Source organism: Cryptotermes secundus, unplaced genomic scaffold (assembly GCF_002891405.2).
Source record: "Cryptotermes secundus unplaced genomic scaffold, Csec_1.0 scaffold131, whole genome shotgun sequence".
NCBI lineage: Eukaryota > Metazoa > Arthropoda > Insecta > Blattodea > Kalotermitidae > Cryptotermes > Cryptotermes secundus.
In genome coordinates, this window is record NW_019742552.1 from 946,750 (window position 1) to 966,584 (window position 19,835).

Genomic DNA, 19,835 nt, shown 5'->3' on the forward strand with positions numbered 1-19,835 from the left:
GCAGTAATCGTAAATCTGTAATTTGGGTGATTGTATGAGCGAATGTGAAATAAAATTCGCTATATCAAATACATCGTGAAGTTATTTGTCGCGATATACGCCCGATATGTGACAATATATTATTAAATGTGTGTATGAGTTAAATGAACAGCTGAAGGACCAGCATCATATTTAACTTGAATGTGCAATGTATAAAGTGTATGTGATTGTTAATATAAATCATTATAAGTTAATGATTATGCATTCACTAGAATCACCTGTTGATCATCCAGTTTTTTATTAGTATTATTCTAGTCATGATTCTACTATTCTAGTCTAGTCACCTAAGCAATTTCTGTGATATGTTCAAACTGACATTGTTTAAATTTAAACTGCATGTTTTATTAAAGTAACTTATATGACTGGAATCTATTTAATTCTACATGTTTTGTTTCAATTTTGTATTTTATACTTTTTTATTTATGTATTTGGTTCTTGCTCTATTAATTTTAAGAATAATCACTGTATGGACATGTCCTATATCTCACTTGTATTGTGGATCCATGGAACGAAAAATAAATGAATGAATGAATGAATGAAATAATTCAATTAAATCTTCATTTTCTAAATTATTTTAATGTGTCTGTAACGCTGGTTGGTTGATAATTGTACATTTGCAGGGTATGGTTGAAAAGTGGCTGTCCCAAGTGGAGCAGCAGATGGTACAGTCTGTGAAAGACTCCTGTATGATGGCAGTGCAAGATTACTTTAAGTCACCACGCAGTAAGTGGTTGCTGAAGTGGCCTGGTCAGGTTGTCATATGTGGAAACTGCATACACTGGACTGCTGAAGTCACTGAGGCAATGGAAAATAGGAAACTTCCTGTAAGTCAGTTCAGTTCAGAGCATGACTGTTGAGGTATATGGCATTGATATTTCTGTATTGATATACCTAATATTCCAACAGGTAGACCCTATCAGTATCAGTCTTCAAAGACCATGCAGTTTTTGTTAAATTTGCAATTATTAGAATGAAATTGTTATTAAAAGTAATGTCCTCTTCAGGTATGAAACATGAATGTTACATTTGCCACTGTTGCTGGACATGGATTGTTGTGTGTATCAATATGGGATTATTTCATATATCATTTCAAAGAGTGGTATATTGAGTATGGAGGATATATGTAATCTCTGTTGGCATGTTACTTTATTCTGTACTGTTAGTCAGCTCTGTGAGATAAATAACAAGTCTAACATATAGAACAGAAGACTACTATCTTCTGAGATGTAACAGTGCTTATACTCATTATCTCCTTCACTGCTGAGTGTCTTCTGCTTAGAAAAGGTTTCATTCATGTTGCTGTAACACTGTAGTTAGTATAAATGTTCTTGTTAACATTATTATCATTAATGTGTTAACATATTATTTATGCTCAGAATTACTGGGTTTTTAGACTTGTCCATCATCATGTAATTTAGAAATTAGAAAACACATTTCAGAAACCAGATCTGTTTCCATCCTTTAGAAAGGGATAACTTCAGTCACTGTGTTATACACCATCATCAGAACTGTTTAGAATCTACTTATGTTGTTTATGATTTTGTTAATAATTAAAGTGAAGTTGGTTCTTAGCTGTGTTCCAGCTTTAGTCCTAATGTTACCATGTAATAGATGTGATGTAATAATGACACTTATATACATCATATTGAGGTATATAGACCCAGTTCTAGGCGATGACCACGAAACAAACAAAAATACAACAGCCATTGCTAGGCAGCAGACTCTTAACAAGCAACAGTTGAACTGCAATAATAGAGGAATTGTTGGAAATGGTGTTTTCTACTCAGTACATGCAAAGGTGTTATATATAACGAGGACACCAGCTGAGCTAGTAAGTTGAAAGTCAGGCTGTGAAGAAAAGACTAAGAGGATGTTGTGAAATGGCCACCAGCCTTGGAGTTAGTCAGTTGAAGCACTGAGAGAATTGTAAGGGAGTCTGTGATGAGAAGACAGCACAGAAGGTGAAGGCTCTCCAGCCATAAAATCTATTGCCAGGAAACAACTAGTGAAGACTGAGGAGACTTTATATGTGTTGTAGTTACAGTGATGTTTGGAGTGTGTGATTCTATGAGGCTGTTATAGCTACTTGTAATTACGATGCGCAAGTGGTCAATAAATCCAATATCAAATCCAAAACCCCATTGAGAGTCACTCTAACACAGGGCAGCTAGTGTCTGAAGTAGCTGGGTTGGAAACTGCATTGGATCTCTATTGTTATACCACCATAATACAAAAATGGAATGAGTAAAGTAAATGATGGCCAAAAAAAGGACACCAGCCAAGCAGAAATATGGGCCAGCATTGAAGCCAAGGTGGATGTAAATCTAAAGGAAATGAAAGAAAGAACAAGAACCAGCCAAGCCAAGGTGAACATGACTCTAAAGGAAACGAAAGAAGAATTGATGGCGAGGCTGGAAGTGAAGATCGAATCTGAAATAAATACTAATAGTGAGAAGTTTGAAGTCCTTCAAAGTACTCTCATCTCCTGCATGGATATCCACCATGCCAGAACAGAGGCCATTCAAAGAGAAATAATAGCCCACTTCTGATACCAGTTGTAACTTGTATGAGCGACTCTCAACAGGGTTTTGGATAGTTGGATTTATTGACCACTTATGGGTCATAACTGCAAGTAATTATAAGAATCTCACTGAGTTACATACTCCAAATATCACTGTAACTGCAGCACACATAAAGTCTTCTCTGTCATCGCTAGAAATTTCCTGGTGATGGGTTTTAACACTGTCTGCTTACATTCATACCATCTGACACGGATCCCACAACTCCAATAACTGAACTAAGTCAAAATCAAAGTTAGAGTTACTTTACAGCTGGCAGTTTAGCACCAATCAGTTCATCTGTTCATCAAGCCCCTTGAGACTCATAACCAGAGACTTTTTTTAACTGAACCCTATCAGTCATAATTCTTATGTAACCCCCTCTCCAATGAGAAGATGGTTTTTCTCTTATGAATATGCTTGGTCTTTCATCATGTTTATGTGTCACACATGTGACGTGTTATTGAAAATTCTTCCTTCTGTTCTATAGACAAGTTCTCTGTCAGTACACGCTTTGCAAAGCAGATCATGCCTATCTTACGTATCTCATGCTGCAACAGCAGCTTTGTCACTTGAGCTGTCATGAGCTTAACTACCTCCAAGTTTAAGTCTCTTATTTTTCGTTGTCTGGCTTCAACTTATCCTATACCACAAACTTGTTCATTCTCATGATTTTGTATGACTTCTGCTTGTTGCCTGCACAATTTTGTTTTATAGTTGTATACATAAGGAAGGATGAAAGCTGTATGCAAATCATGGACCAGTGTGCTCTTTTGGAAAATTTCCATTGGTGCGGAGAACTTTGTTTTGTAGGCGCTGCAGTTTTAAGAGGTAGATATCCAGATTCCTAGGTGTGACAAGCATAAGTCATTACTGATTTGATCAGTGCCCTGTGGACGGTTAGTTTAATGTTGGCGCTTAAATGCTCACTTTTGAATGGGGAGTAGATTCTGATAAATGTTCTGTAGGTCTTGGCTTGAGTAATTTCTATGTGCAGTCTCCATGTAAACCTCTTATAAAGATTACACCAAGATATTTCACATGACTTACAAAGGGGATATTTTTTCCATTCAGTGTAAGATGAGCGTCAGGTTGCTTAAGTCAGTGTAAACAGTAGATGGCCTGAGTCTTATCTTCATTAATTTTTATGTTCCAGCGCTCACACTACATCTCAGTAGCAGTGAGATGCGCTGCAGGTTTCTGAGAACATAGCCCTCTTTACGGTCTGAACTAAGTCTTCACTTCATTCTGCTTATAACTCCTTGGCACAAACCACCATAGAGAATACCGTTTCCAACATTTCATCTGTTGTTGCATGATGATTCATTGCTGTGGAGACATGTTTATGATTGTTACCTAGTAATGGGTCTACCCACTACAATATGTTTGCTCATGGCTATACTTAGAAGGTATGTTTAAGGTTTCAGAGCCCTCCAATGGCTCTGTTCCCTGACAGAATTTACTCATAGAAGAATGATAATGCAACAGGCATTTGTTTGCTTGATGTACCCTAATATTCACACACACACACACACACACACACTCACACTCACACACACTTGTCATTTCTTTACTCGTGTGTCAGTAACTTGGGGGTATTGTGTCTAACAAGAGGTGTAGCCAAGTCTTTAATGTAATGAGATAAGTACTGAAAATAGCATGCATATTAATATATAAAATATTTTTTGCAGGAATACATTACTAAATCCAGCAATCAAATGGATGAAATGGTGGAAATGGTGAGAGGACAGTTGACTTCTGGTGCTCTCATCACAATCTGTGCTCTTATCGCTATCAATGTGCATGGTATTTATTTTATTTCTATAAGAAATGTAAATCATAAAATAGCAAATGTTACCTGTCTTTAAGTACTTTCATTTTATCTCGTTAATGTAGTGATTTGTTTTCAATATTCAGTTATTCTGATAGAGATATCTCATCATACATCAAAATTAATATCCTGAATTTCCTTATGAAAACTTCATAGTCTGTAAAAAGACAGTCAAGTAATATTATTTATGGGCTATGATTGAAAAAGAATTGTATTATCTAGAGTAACTTAATTATGTCATATGTCATGGTTCATGACAACTGTCTTTGTAACCTCTGTTCATTGAATAAACACAGCTTCAAGATATGACATTAATTTGTGTGGTATGAAACAATTTCAGCTCGAGATGTGGTTCAGAATCTGCATGATTTGAAAATATCTTCACCTAAGGATTTCAGCTGGATTAGTCAACTTCGTTACTATTGGGTAGAGGACCATATTGTTGTATCAATGGTCACTACAGATGTTATGTATGGTTTTGAATACCTTGGCAACACTCCACGTCTTGTTATTACACCCCTCACTGACAGATGCTACAGGTAACTGATATGAGAAGAACTGTGTATATTTTAGTTTCTTGACTTTACTTTTATTTATGTCTAAGATCCTACATTTATTATGTCATATTTCCCTGAAGGCAAGGCAAGTATCTGGATGAGTAATTTAATGCACTGTGGGCCGTCTGATACCTGATGTTTAGTTTATCTGTGAAATTTTAAAGTTAAAAATGGAAGGAAACTCACCAGAGTAAGAGCACATGAGGTACTCTCTCAATATTTTGAACTTTCTCAGTGAGAAAGTGACAGTAGATTTTTATGTGGTGTTTAAGTTAAGCATAGGGGCAATTTTACCTTTTACCTTACCCTCAGTGGTACCTTGCTCCTTCTGGATTTCACGATTCTTTTTATCCATTACTTTCCTCAGTTACGCTAATCGATTATTGTACTCTATCACCTTAAAGCAGACCAGAACCAGTTCCTCCAAAATCCATGATAACTATTAATTTATAATCACTCTACCATATCTTGGTGCTGCACCATCATGAAATATCTCAGATAAAATTGAACTGTTAAATCCTTCTTGTATTAATACTGTTTGTGAGATTCATATCACTTTGATAGTTTGAAAGGTAACTGAAATGTTTCAGAGTCTAAGTTTTGGAGATTATTAGAGAACGGCAAATTGAAATCAATAGTAAACCGAAAATATGAATATAGGGATCACATTTGTTATAGACTATCTAATTTCAGAGAATGCCTTCCCTTATTAGGAGAAGAGCAAGTAGAACTTAGATTAATTACTTAGAAGAAATGCTAAAGTTTGGTGGTTTATTATGATAAATGGCAATGTGATTCATGCATACTTAGGCTATAACATCATTGCTATTCAACAAAAGCTTACTCACATTGCTTCACTGGTTAACAAAATGTTAGGAAAGGGTACATCTATAATTTATTCTACACATTTCTTTTCTAAAACAATTTTATGCTCAGAAAATAATGAAGGAAATGTGATGAGGAAGCAGAAATGATTGTGGTCAAAGTGAAAGGAATTGATCCAAAATATTCGTGGGAAAGTATAGATATTTACAGAGCCCCAAATGAGGATATGCTGGTGATAGAAAGGCCCGTACCCAAATTACACGAGACGCAGTGAGAAGAAGTATCATAGGTGGAAATTTGATCTTACCTCTGGCAAACTGGAATGGGAATGTGGAAGAAACAAGCGCCTTTCAGGCATTGGTAAACAAAGTACTATGGAATAATGGCTATACCCAGATTGTAGGCAGTCTGACAAGAGGAGAAGCCTTACTGGACATTTACCTCCTCACACCTGATAATTTACTTACCTCTTGTAACATTGTACCTGGAATCAGTGATCATAGCAGGGTATTATTGGAAGTAGAATGCGATGATATTTATCAACAACCAAAGTGAAAAGGATAGTCCCATTATACAATAAGACAGACCTTTTAGGTTTACAAACCTTTCTTAGGGAAAAGTTTATCTTGTGGGCTGGGAATGGTAGCTGTGTAGAGAAGATATGGAAAAGTTCTAAGGACATAGTTTTCAATGGTATGGAACGTTTTGTGCCTCATAAAATTCTGAGTAAAAATCCGCATCCAGAGTGTTATAACAGAGAAGTTAAATGGTTAAAGATAAAGGTGAGGGTGTACAATAAGAGGGAATTTGAAGAACATTACTGAGAGGAGTTGAAACGTTTATCTAGGGAGTTACTGGTAGAAAAAAGGAAGGCTCAGGAGACTTTCAGACATTCGGTCTTACAAAAGAGGTTAATTGCTGGGCAGAGTTTTTCAGATATGTTAAAAGGTGCAGAGGAAATAGAGAAAATATCCCGGCAGTCAAAGGCTATAATGACAATCCCATCACAGATCCAATAGAAAAGACCAACACCTTAAATTCTTATTATGCATCTGTATTCAGTTGTGAGTGAAACAATCCACAAATCCAATCAACAGATTAGCTAATCCCTTCAATATTAATATAAATATTATAAGGAAGTGATTATCAGCAATCAGGAGAAAGAAATCCATCAGGCCAGATGGTATTCCTGGGGCAATTCTAAAGTTGGGTGGGGAAGCCATGATTCCGTACCTTGTGAGATTGCTGGACATAACAGTGAACAATGGAGCTGTCCCAGGGGACTGGAAAGTGGCTATAGTGGTCCCTATTTACAAAGGGGGAGACCGATCAGTTTAACATCAATGGTTTACAAACAAATGGAGCATGTTATAGTAGGATATCTAAGACAAATTTGGGAAAAGAGTGACTATACGAGGGGCAACATGGCCCTAGACCAGGGTACTCGTGTGAAAGTCAGTTAGTCGCAGTCTGTCAGGATATTACTGATGCCATGGATGAGGGGGTCAGGCCAGATGCAATAATAATAGTTTTTTCAAAGGCCTCCGATTTGGTCCCACATGATAGGTTACTTACAAAAATAGGCGAAACTGGAATGGATTTCAGGGTAGTCGTGTGGCTACAGGAATTTCTTTTAGGATGCTCACAGAGAGTCAGAGTAGACGGGCACCTATCTGAAGAAGTCAGAGTGATGTCGGTAGTGCCAGAAGGGAGAGTTTTAGGACTGCTACTATTCCTGGTTTATGTTAACTATATTTGGAGGGACGTTGACTCAAATATATGGTTATTTGCAGATGATTGCATAATATACAGGAAAATTTTGAATAGTAGTGACACTGGCAAGTTGCAGAGGGATATAAATAAATTAGGGGAATCGGCGATAGAAAACGAAATGAAGATAATCCAGATAAGAGTAAAGCTGTAAGTTTCATGAAATCTAGGGTGAAGGGTCAACTGACATATTACTTTGGGGATCAATTAATTCTGGACATAAATAGCTTTAAGTACCTAGGAATAATCATATGCAGCGATCTAAGATGGGCAGATCATGTAAACCATACACTACAAAAAGCATGGAAGGCCCTTCTCTTAATAATGTGTATACTCAAACAGGGAAATAATAACACGAAACTCCTCGCGTATACATCATTAGTGAGACCGATACATGAATATGGTGCGGTATGTTGGGATCCATACAGAGAATGGCAGGTTAGTGGTTTAAATCGGGTACAAAAAAGAGCGGCTTAATTTTCAAATCCTACAAATGAATCTGATTGGGGAACTTTGGCACAGCATAGACTGATGACCCTCACCTGTGTGCTCTTCACAAGGCATACACCAGGAGACCAGCTTGGAAAGCGATAAGGGATAGCCTGCTTAAACCATGCTACCTGAGTAGGGATGATCATAGATGGAAAGTTAGGAGTAGGAAACAAAGAGCAGATGTTGGTAAATAATCCTTTGTAAATTGGACCATAAAAGATTGGAAAAGTTTACCTGCTGGCATACTAGCGTTTTTCCACTGTAAATTAAACACTTTTAGAAAGAGGGTTAAGGAAGCAGTTACAAGTAAAGAGGCCTTAGGCAGATTTTGAATGGAAGCAAGTGAAGTAATGTGAAGTGCCCTTGTTTGAGTGCAGTGAAATGAACACAATCACATACCCTTGTGTGAATTTATATGTTTGGATTTGCACTTTGTGTACCTTGTTTATTGTATGTACTTTGTTTTGTATTGTTCCCTTTGTTTATAGCCTTTCCTTGTCTGTATCAGTGTAAAATACCTGGTGAACACCCAGTTGCAGTAAAATAACAACAACAACAACAACAATAATAATAATAATATCCTTATCAGTCAAGAAGTTTTAACAGTCTTAATGGAAAAGTAATAAGTATATACCCCATTGTATATAGGCCTTCTGTGGTGATATGTTTCCCTTTGGAGTTTGAAGTCATATGCAATATATGAATGTTTATTTTTTTGTATAATCTTATTTATGGTGAAGCAGTATTAAAATTTTATCCTTGAATTGTTAGACCAAGTTCAGTTAATGAAATATTGAAAATTTATTGCTAAAAACCATAGACCACATGAGAGTCATGATCATAAATAAAGCTTAAAATAATATATGAGGGTGTGGTCTGAGGTCATGTGGCTCAGGACAAGCACCAGTTGATGATCTCTTGGGAACATTGTACTAAAACTTTTGTTTCTCTAAAAGACATGATATATCTTGACCAGTCAAATGACTGTTTGTTATCTCAAGAAGGACGCTCTTCCATTGAATTGGTTAGTTATATCACAGTAAATTTTAGGCTATGATTAATGTTTATATTCAAACTTAAGGGTATGTATTTTTCTTTTTAAAGAACACTGATTGGTGCTCTGCGTTTACATCTGGGAGGAGCACTTGATGGTCCCGCTGGAACAGGGAAAACAGAAACTACTAAGGATGTAGCAAAAGCTGTGGCAAAACAGTGCATTGTATTCAACTGCTCGGATGGACTGGACTACAAAACCATGGGAAAATTTTTTAAGGTACACAAGTCTATAAATAAAATATGCTCTTAGCAGGGAACCAGATTCAATGAATTTTCAGTTGTACATAGTTAGAGAATGAAAAACTGTAGAATTGCTGGACAGATTGCAGCATGGAGCCCACAAGGGAAAAGGAGGTGCCGTAGACCATTCAGCACTTGGAAGGATTGGATTAGGGACAGCATGCAAAGGAGAAACCTCAAGGATGAGAATGGTTCGATCAAGAGCTTGGGAGGAAACAAATTATATCTTAGGGTTGAGGAAAATTGTGTATCCCCCCAAAATTTTCTTTAACAACAACACCTATATAGATAGCACATGCATCTGGGGAAACATAAGATTTAAGTTGTCCCTGTGCCTAACCACCACTCTATGAAGTTTTATAGGTAACTTGTAGGTAGAAGTCCATATAATCGTAATCTTGACAGTAGGTAGCAGTAACTAGTCAGTGTCATGCTCAGGCTACTAATATCCTTGGAGAAGGGGCATCAGGCATTCTATGAGTACGAGGCTGCTGGGCCCAATTTCTGATCTGACAAGCAGAAATTATAAAAATTCTGCCCCTGCTAAGAATTTAATCTCAGTTAATCAGCCCACAGCCAGTCTCTTCACTAACTGAGCTCTCTCAGCTTATTGGGTATTTGGAAAATTAAGTTAAATTAAGAATTCAAATAACAATTTTGTAATATAGTGTGACATGTTGCACAACGGAGGACCCCTCCCTCCCCAGCGGTACGTGGCGGCATCGTAGCGCTGTCGTTACTCCCCACGGTGACATAACACGCAACGCAGCTGTGACACAGGTAACAGGCAACAGCGGTACCCATTGCATAACAGGCGGGCACTGCAACTATATAAGAGAGCTACACTGCCTATGAAGACGGTTGAGTTGAAATGTGGCCATTGCCGAGTGCAGTTGTTGTCAGTTAAAAGTGTATCAGCTGCCGAAGTAAGTTCTCCAGTCAGCAGTGAACAAGTTAAGAGTGTATCAGCGGCCAAAGACAGTTCTCCAGTCAGCAGTGAACGAGTTCTCAAGTTCTTGAGTTACGAGTCAGCCAGGCAGTCACCAGTTAATCGCAGTACAGTATTTGTGATACTGCCAATGGCAGTAATGTTGAGCTTGTAAATTGTGTGATTGTAAGAGCGAATGTGAAATAAAATTCGCTATATCCAGTAAGGCGTGAAGTTAGTTGTCACATTATACACCCAACACGTGACAGTATTTATTTAGAAAAATATTTTGAAGCTGACTGGTAGTATGATTAATAAAGCACAAATCTTAAGGATTTAACAAAATATTATTTATTACCATTTAACCTTTCAGTGTGGAGATCTGACTACTGCTTGTCGTCACATGATCATCACACATGGGGTGCCACACTGTGTTCACATATTGCATGCTCTGATGTGTGCTTTTATCTACTTAATACAAGCAGTGCATGGGAATTTGAACTTCTGTGGCCTTGTCAAAAAAGATTCAGGCTTTTACAGCACATTGACATATTAGATCAATTTTCAGTTTGTGTTTTTGCCTCTGCAAATGCAATCTGATTTGTATAGCAAAGCTTCATGTGCCTCTTTTTGTGTTTCTGTCAAACAAAGAAAATTGGAGTTTTCTTTATCCAGCTGCAGTGAACTTATAGATGACATTGTATGTTTTGATACAATAATAATAAACAGGATGAGGCAGTGCTATCTTTGGTCTTTCTTCCTGCCTTTATTTGTGTACATACATATTACCTATCAGTTTTCTGTGTTCATAAACTTTGCAAAGTAACTCATTTTACTCTATTGACAAATTTGTTGAGCATGGAAGGGGCTCAAAAGTTAAGAATTAATAAATGGTCTGTGTGCTTCTATTATACGTTGTTGAGACTTGCTTGTTGTTAAGTATGGTAGTATGTATGATGTCTGTGTTTCTTATGAATTTTAATAGGTTATAATGAAACTGTGTTGATGATATGGCTGGTCAGTGTGTGTGGAACGGCAAGGTGTGAATTTCATGGCCTATGTGTGTTGTCTTGACAACTTGTGCTGTCTGCGTGAGGCCTGATTATATATTTTCTTGGACCAAGGACGTATGATGTGTAGTCATCATTAATTTGTAATGGGTGACATGTTTTATATCCAGCCCCACAGGGAGGTGATTGGATCCATAAAGTGAAAATAAATGTAAATGTAAACTTCCAAGCTTCATTGAAAGCCAAAAAACATTAGAGATATCTGTGACTTGATGAGTACAATCCAACACAATAGAAATAATAGAAACTCCTTCCACAGCTCAGTTCTGACTGGGAATTTAAATGCATTCCCCCTCAAAAGAGTTGTGCACAGCGATTCTTTTCTAAAAATATGTCAGCTAGTATTCTCATGCTTGGTTTTTGCTTCGAGATCAAAACATAAAAAGCACTGGCAGATGTGCAACTTCCTATTTGTGTCAGGTTTAACAGTGTATGTAATGGCAGGTGCTGGATACAAGAGCTCTGATTATATAAGTACATAAATAGAAGTAGTGTTCATAGTTCACGATTTTTATTTTATTTTTAGGAATGATGGTTCTCTTCTAAGATAACATTAGCATATTTTCACTGAAATAATGTTACATTATAAGTAGTTGTTTTAAAAATATGAACAAGACTTCATTTAACATGAGTTAGACATAAATCTGATGATAGACACACCTTTGCAGCATATATTAAATTAAATACGGCATTTCTCCAACTATTACAATAACATGAAATTCGGGAAGCGTTGTTCATTCGAATTGATTACACTTTCAATTCCAGAATTTTAAAGGTGGCTTATGTCTTAAATGTACATGTTATTATCCTAAATTTCAAAATTAACTTGTGTTTGGTAAAATGTTGTACTGTTAGCTAGCAGCGCACCAGCTTCTGAAGTGGATCCTTTTTGCTATACAAAATACCAGTCCTTTTCACCCCCCCTTTTTCTTTTTTTCTAAAATCATGTCTGCTGGTAGTCCCATGTTTGGTTATAGCTTCAGGATTGAAATGCATAAGGCAGTAGCAGATGTGCAACTTTCGACCAGTCAGACAGTATGCTTCTATTGTTTTCATATATGCATACAAATGGGTAAAAAAGTTTTTGCTGTGTTGAATTAATTAAGCACTGTGCCATGAAGACATATGGGGGAGTGGATGTATAGTGCCATGTATTTGGCACTGGTTGGAGGTGAGTGATCAGCTTCACTCCTGAACCACTCTATCCCAGGGGGAAAAAGTCCCCGGTACCTATTGGTTAGAAGCTGGGTGGGCTTCAGAACAGGTGTGGACAATGTTGAGAGGAGAAAAATCTTGCCTCTACCAGGACTCAAACCCTAATGCCCTTTTTGTCCAGCCTGTAGTCAGTTGCTGTACTAACAGTGCTATCTTGACTCTTCATTTCAATGCATATTGGCTGGGGGGGGGGAACCTTGTCTAACACCATGAGTAAATAAATCTAACTTTTTCAGATTTCCAATCTGGTCACTAGACATATGAAACAAATAATTTCAAAATCACCATTAAAAAGAGCTAATGTAAATAGAGGCCTCTGCTTACATCAGTTTTACAGAGGACTCAGCATAGACTGGTCCTCAATTCAAAGCTTTCCATCATTATGTCCCATTTTCTGTGTTCCTGACGTTCTCTCCTGGTGTCAGATTTTTTCTCATTTTACTGTTCAGGCCAATTGTCTGTCTAATAGAAACTTAATTGATTTGTTTACAGGTTATTTAGTGATATGTAAGCTGCAAAAGTTCATTCATTCAATTCCTTTATTTTCCATATATCCATACAGGCAAAAAACCTAGGATGTGGAAATAGTCCCTTTGATAATAGATGTATACATATAATAAATTACATAAGTCACACAACCAAAATCACACACACTAGTCAACCAACATAGATAATAGAACAAAAAAAAACTTATTACAATTATAATTAATAAACATAATTTAAAAAGAACATTACTATAAAAACATATTTATTTATTTATTTATTATTTAGTTATTTAGTATTGAATTAAATGAGAACAGCTGTCCATTATATACAAGAAAGGATGGAAGAGAAGGTGGTCATGACTTTTTTCTAGGTACTATCCCAGTATTCATTTGAAAGGACTGAGGAAGAGCACAAGAACTTCAGTCAGATTACTCCAGAATACAAAATAGATGCAGTTGCAGTGAGTCAGTTTGTTTAGTTACAGGAATTTAGAAGCTTGTGACTTTGAAGCTTCTCAGCAACTGGAAGCAATAAAATCTCCTTAGACAATCAGGATAATCAATTTGGAGGTGAATCTAAAGTTTCAGGAACTATCTCCATCATCATGTGACAATATCATGTACTCGTATAACCAATGTTGGTCAGTATGTACAACACATATATTTACAGTTCTCTGATTGAACTATGTCATTTGCTGATGATAGAGATAGGGACAGTCTCTGAAATGATGTATATATTCTATAAATTGACACAGCTGATCATCTGAGGAAATCTCACTGTATGTAAGAGTGCACAGCATGCACTTGTTAATTTTTATGTGATATTAATAAAGAGTCAATTTGTAAATTTCTTACTTTCATGTGATATATAAAATGCTGATGTGTTTTTAGGGTGTAGCACAGTCAGGAGCTTGGGCTTGTTTTGATGAATTCAACCGTATTGATTTGGAAGTGCTGTCAGTAGTGGCTCAACAGATACTGAGTATCAAGATGGCTGTTGACCAGAACTTGGGAAGATTTGTCTTTGAAGGAACAGAGATATCTCTTGAAAGGACCTGCTCAATCTTCATTACCATGAATTCAGGGTATGGATCTTTATTACCTACATGATCTACTGTTCATGTCTGTAATTTCTGATATTAGAACGACAGCAGAAAATATACTCTCAGAGATTACGAATTGTAGGAAAACTTTTAAATTAAACTTAATCGCAATTTTAAAATCCATTAGAAATTTATGAGTTCAGAAGTCACATTAAATTACATGTTCTTAGTCTACTCTTTCATTACTTCCAAAATAATAATAAAATATGTACGGTACAGCCCAATAAACTCACATTATTGATTTTCAGGTATGTAAGTCGACAAGATTTACCAGATAATTTAAAGGTGTTATTCAGAACTGTAGCTATGATGGTACCTGATTATGCCATGATTGGTGAGATTTATCTCTACTCTGTGGGATTCTTGGATGCTAGAAGGTATTAGTTTATTTCACAAGATTCTACTACAGCTCCTTTGTTATAGAACATTCAGAGTCAATGCATAATTTCATATTAGCCGAACATAACAGCATTTAATCTTAAGTTAACATTATGAATGTTAAATAAGTTGCATGATTTTGGGTTCTCTAAAAAGCAAGAGAGACAGCAGCCCCTTCAATCTTTCAAACTTCAGACACTGCATTTATGATATAACTCTTAAAACCAAGACCGATCTTTAGTCACCATGGGAATTGATCTTCAGGTTGTACAAATACCATATGTTACATGCTGATGCAAACTACTCAGCCTGTCATGATCATACCGCCAAATATAATATTGGTATAATGAAAAAGATGATCTTAATCACAATTCTCCAAAGATAGAGAACAAAATGGCTTTCTGCTAAATGGCTTATTTTTATTCTTAACCATATATGGGGTAACAGTTCTGTAGCTGTATTTTAGGCTTTTTAAAATCATAACATATAAAGTGCAATGAGATATTCTAATTAATCAGTACTTCCAATGTGATGATACGTTTTAGTATCAATTCTTGCTTCAGAATAATTTCCTTTTAACCTTTTCTAAATCTTATGAATTTTTTACTGCATTTTCAGTCTTGCAGTGAAGATTGTGCATACATACAAGCTTTGCTCAGAGCTGTTGTCTTCTCAGAATCATTACGACTATGGGATGCGGGCTGTTAAAACTGTGCTTACTGCTGCTGGCAATCTCAAGCTCAAATATAAGGATCTGGATGAATCTGTGCTTGTACTTCAGGCCATCATTGATGTTAATCTATCAAAGTTCCTTGCAGAGGTTAGAATAATGGAATAATACCTGTATATATATATAAATTTACAGATATTCAAAATGCAGGTTTTTGTAAGTTGTTAACCACTTCCCTGTCCGATTTATCCATTATTCATGTAGTACAAGATTTGGTTATTGTCTTGCTCAGTTCACCCCTGCACTTCAGTACACCAGTTTACTTTCCTTCCTTTCCTGTTTCCCTCCCTCCTTCCCTTCCTCCTAACCATCCATCTATCCATCCATTTCTTCCTTCCCTCTTCCTTCCTGCTCCTGGTAGGTTTCCTTGCCTCTATTCCATCCAGCCCCTCTTATGTACGAGTATACTTGTAAATCTTCCTTCCTACTTTACTTTATTCCCTGCATATTTTCTTAATGTTATATCATGTAGAAAAGGCAGAAATTTTTCTTTCGGAGAGAACAGTACTAAGTATTTTATATTAATGAAGAAGCCTGTTGAAATTCAGTCAGAAAAAAGTTGTTTCATAACTTTCTCACAATCCTACTTTAGTTTCCTCTCATACTCTCATACCTTTATCTCATTCTATGATTTGTCTGTTAAAACAGTTAAGTTACATCATTGTCCTTCTGATGGCAATGTTATAGAAGTGAAAGTATGTAAAAATTGCTGTAGTGTGAGAATTGCACAACATACACAAAAGATAACATGCATATATATTTATGAATATTCCCCTGTTTATCTGTGTGTGCATGTGTGTGTTGATAGTAAGTAAGTTTTCAGAGACTTAAGACTCAAAGTTTAGGAAAATTTAGCAATTTCTTGATGGTGCATTGCATACATCTGCACTTATATACAAAGATGCTTCTTCCAGTCACAAAATTTTATGTGATAATGTGGTTTCCTTTAAGTTTAATGGACTAAAAATACAGAAAAAGCCTTTATCATATTTATATGTTAAACAAACAGTTGGATTGAAGTTCCAGCATTAATAAAAAATTCTGGAAAATTATTAAATTACTCACAAACCTCCAAAATATTAGTTATAGATTTACAGCTGGTTTGAATGAGCTAAGCTTCTAGCTTGTATTTAATTATACAATTATTTTTTTTGTGTCATTCATATAGGATGCATCCTTATTTGAGGGGATCTATTCAGATCTCTTCCCAGGGGTTGAACTTCCACAACCAGATCATGATGAGCTTGTGAGTTCTCTGAAAGAATGCATTGCAAATCATAACCTCCAAGCCACATCTTGGTTCTTGGAGAAGATCCTTCAAATTTATGAGATGACTCTTATACGACATGGCCTTATGATTGTAGGAATGCCTATGGGTGGCAAAAGTTGCTCATATCAGGTAAGGTAAAACTATCCCTGTAACAGGCTGTGAAAGCCCATAGGGTTGTGAGATGTCAAGGCTCCGCATTTTGTGTAGACAGTCAGCTCACCGATGGCGGTAATGTTGTCAGCCTTACGCACCAGCTGCCCTTTACTATAGGGCCATAGTGTGCCTGGAGGAATTAGGTCAATTGAAAAATCCGATCAGGAATCGAACCTGCAGCCTTCCGACTGGTAGCATAGTGCCTCAGCCAACTATGCTGCTGTGTGTCTTCTACTGTTAGTAGAGAAGAAAACAAAGCTTGGTTTGATTTAGATATTGAAAAAATATCTGAAAATACCTTTCACATTTAACTCTTCCAATGTTTCAGCCCCTCCCCCCTAAAATCTGCAGGTCAGAAGAAGTGAAAATATGGTAACTCTTTATATAAAACCAACATTTAGACTGCACCGACTTTCTTTTCTAAAAGTCTTGTGTTCTAAATGGTATATTTCATAATCAAATGATACTTAGCTTGTAGATTACCTTGCTTGGCGCATGCGTAAATGCTTATAGATTCAAATCCTTTTATAGTCAGAATTTGTATTGCTTTCAGTTATAAATATGTTACAGATGTTTGTCCTTTCTAATGTTCTTGTTTTTCTTTATTTTTTGTCATCATTTTCATTTTGACAATAATTTAGTACATAATTACAGATCCTGGCATCATTAAATCTGGCAGATATAACTCCAGAGTTTCTCACGGTCTCTGTGTTTGTAATTGTTCATTTGTAGACAGTATTTCATCCATACATACCTACCACTCAGTGCTACAGCCCTGGGTGAAACTTGGCCTCCTCTAAAACTAGTCTTCACAACCAATGCACGCTGCCATAGGAATTGACCCATGCATGATGACCCAAGGCTGGTTGTTAGGTTTATGAACAAAATTCATTTTACAGGATGAGGTTGTTAGCCTCAGGCCCAACCCCAAACCTGGAGGACCAGGGTAACTCTCTTAGTCTGGACTCTACCCTTTGACCTTTCTGGCATGGATGACCCTACTAATAGTTAAACTACTGCCAGCATAGCTCTCCAGGTCACAGAGTCACGCAAGCCCCACCACCACAAGGTGGAGACACCTTTTGGGGGGGATATTTGATCCATAATTTGTTAAAATATTTACGATCTGTACTAAGAGATTTCACAAATAGGATTTAGTTGTGCTGGTAAATTTCACATGTGAAATTCAGCATTGCTTTTTCAACAATTTAAAGACTAATTTGTTGTTAGAACATTTAAACAGTGGTTCCTTGCCTGCTCCATCATATCTGAGTTATGATACTTTATTCCAGAAGAAAAAACAGTGCATACTTATGGACTTTGTAAACACAGTGATTATGCAGCACTATCACAAGTTACTCTTTTCATTGTACCTTCTATTAACAAACACGCCACAATTTCACAATGTGTAGTTTTCAGCTTTGTATAACATATCTGTGTATGTATTGTTATTGTCTTTTATCTTGATTTCAAGTTTTGTAGTGCTGCATTTGCATGTTAGGTGCTGGCTGAAGCTTTGACAGCTATAAGAGATAACACAGAGTCAACCTTGGAGGAATTCAGAGTTCAGTATCGAATTATTAATCCAAAAGCAATTACCCTGGGACAGCTGTATGGGTGTTTTCATCCGGTGTCACATGAATGGTCTGATGGTATGTTAAAAGTGAATATTTATTGCTGCATAATTGTATGAGTTGCAACTAATTCCAGAGCTGATGACCAGTTGTAAAATTAACTTTGTTTTCATGTATCAGGTGTGTTGGCCAGTATATTTCGAGAATATGCAGCTTCCCCTACTCTTGACCGCAAGTGGATTTTATTTGATGGACCAGTTGATGCTGTGTGGATTGAGAGCTTGAACACAGTTCTAGATGACAATAAGAAACTCTGCCTTGTGTCTGGGGAGATAATTCAGGTGTGTTACCTAGCTGTAAGTTTGGCAAACATATCTCTTGCATAAATATATTTTACATATATGAACCAGTTAAAACTGAAGGAATTTTGGTAACAGTAAACTAGAGTTGTCCATATGTGTAATAAAGCACTATTGTATTGTATTGGAGAGGGTGGGTTTCCCCATGCACTTAGACCAACTGTTGGTCCATTGTGCGTCCCCCTATGATATTCTACCAGTCTGTATTCCCTACCGGTACTGGTGCGTACCATCAGTCCCGACTCAGCCAGTGAGTTCAGCCTCTACTGGCTCGGCGGTATCTCGATGCTTGCCCCATCTACCAGAGGCATTAGAGACTACTGTTGGGTGGGAAATGTCCTGAATTTGGCTCAGTGGTCCCCTTGTGACATGAGGTTCTTTTACATGCTGTAAAGCTACAACATGGCACCCACGGCTTAAAGTCCCTCCCGGAGGACTTGTTTCCTGAATTTTTCCACCCTTAAAAATTCCACGACCTCCACCGGGTTTGAACCCGCATACCTTGAGTCACGAGGTGGGAACGTTACCCCTAGACTACGGAGGCCGCTTAATGAAGCACCATACTAGGAAGACATGGCAAGCAAGCATAGAGCTTGCCACCTTGGTACTAAATGGAAGCAATTGGTCAACTTCACATCCAAGCCACTTTACCCTGGAGAAAGTACCCAGTACCCATTAGATAGGAGACCGAGTGGGCTCAGTGTGATAGCAAAGAGAGAAATCTTTGTCCCTGCAGGAAATCAAACCCAGTTGTACAGCCATATCTTAATCACTGTACTAATTGAGATGTCCTGATACCTTCTTTAATAACAGTTATAATATATGCTAATGAAATCTCACACATCCTCCTCTCATTTAGATTACAATACTCAAGTACTCAAAAGATATAAATCCACTTGAAGGTGAATGATTACCAGGGGTGAAGTTACAATAATGCTCTAATCCAGTCCCACAGATCCACTTAATGTCATCATAAGGATATGCTGTATAAACACAATGGGAATTGTTGAAACATGCTCGATGCAGTCAGGATCTTCTTTTCTGATATATTTCTCATGATTGTGGGCTCTGAAGGTGACCACTTGGGACAACAGTTCCAGTTGGTTTTAGAAAGTGTCCATGATTGGTGAGTTTTCTCTGAGTACTTCAGTTTCCCCTGCCAATTTTCATTCCACCAAATTCTCCATCATAATAATCACCCG

The 19,835-nt window shown here is 36.9% G+C and overlaps 1 protein-coding gene across 1 annotated transcript in view; it reads left to right on the top strand.

Moving 5' to 3' along the window:
• LOC111873288 (dynein heavy chain 3, axonemal) overlaps nt 1–19,835 on the top strand; it is a 212,089-nt gene that overhangs the window by 69,719 nt on the left and 122,535 nt on the right. Inside the window, exons 22-31 of the mRNA XM_033755038.1 lie at nt 660–863; nt 4,289–4,403; nt 4,769–4,967; nt 9,177–9,345; nt 13,958–14,151; nt 14,418–14,546; nt 15,166–15,367; nt 16,446–16,676; nt 18,202–18,352; nt 18,455–18,615. Coding sequence (XP_033610929.1) covers nt 660–863; nt 4,289–4,403; nt 4,769–4,967; nt 9,177–9,345; nt 13,958–14,151; nt 14,418–14,546; nt 15,166–15,367; nt 16,446–16,676; nt 18,202–18,352; nt 18,455–18,615 — 1,755 coding nt within the window. The remainder of the gene's footprint in view (nt 1–659; nt 864–4,288; nt 4,404–4,768; nt 4,968–9,176; nt 9,346–13,957; nt 14,152–14,417; nt 14,547–15,165; nt 15,368–16,445; nt 16,677–18,201; nt 18,353–18,454; nt 18,616–19,835) is intronic.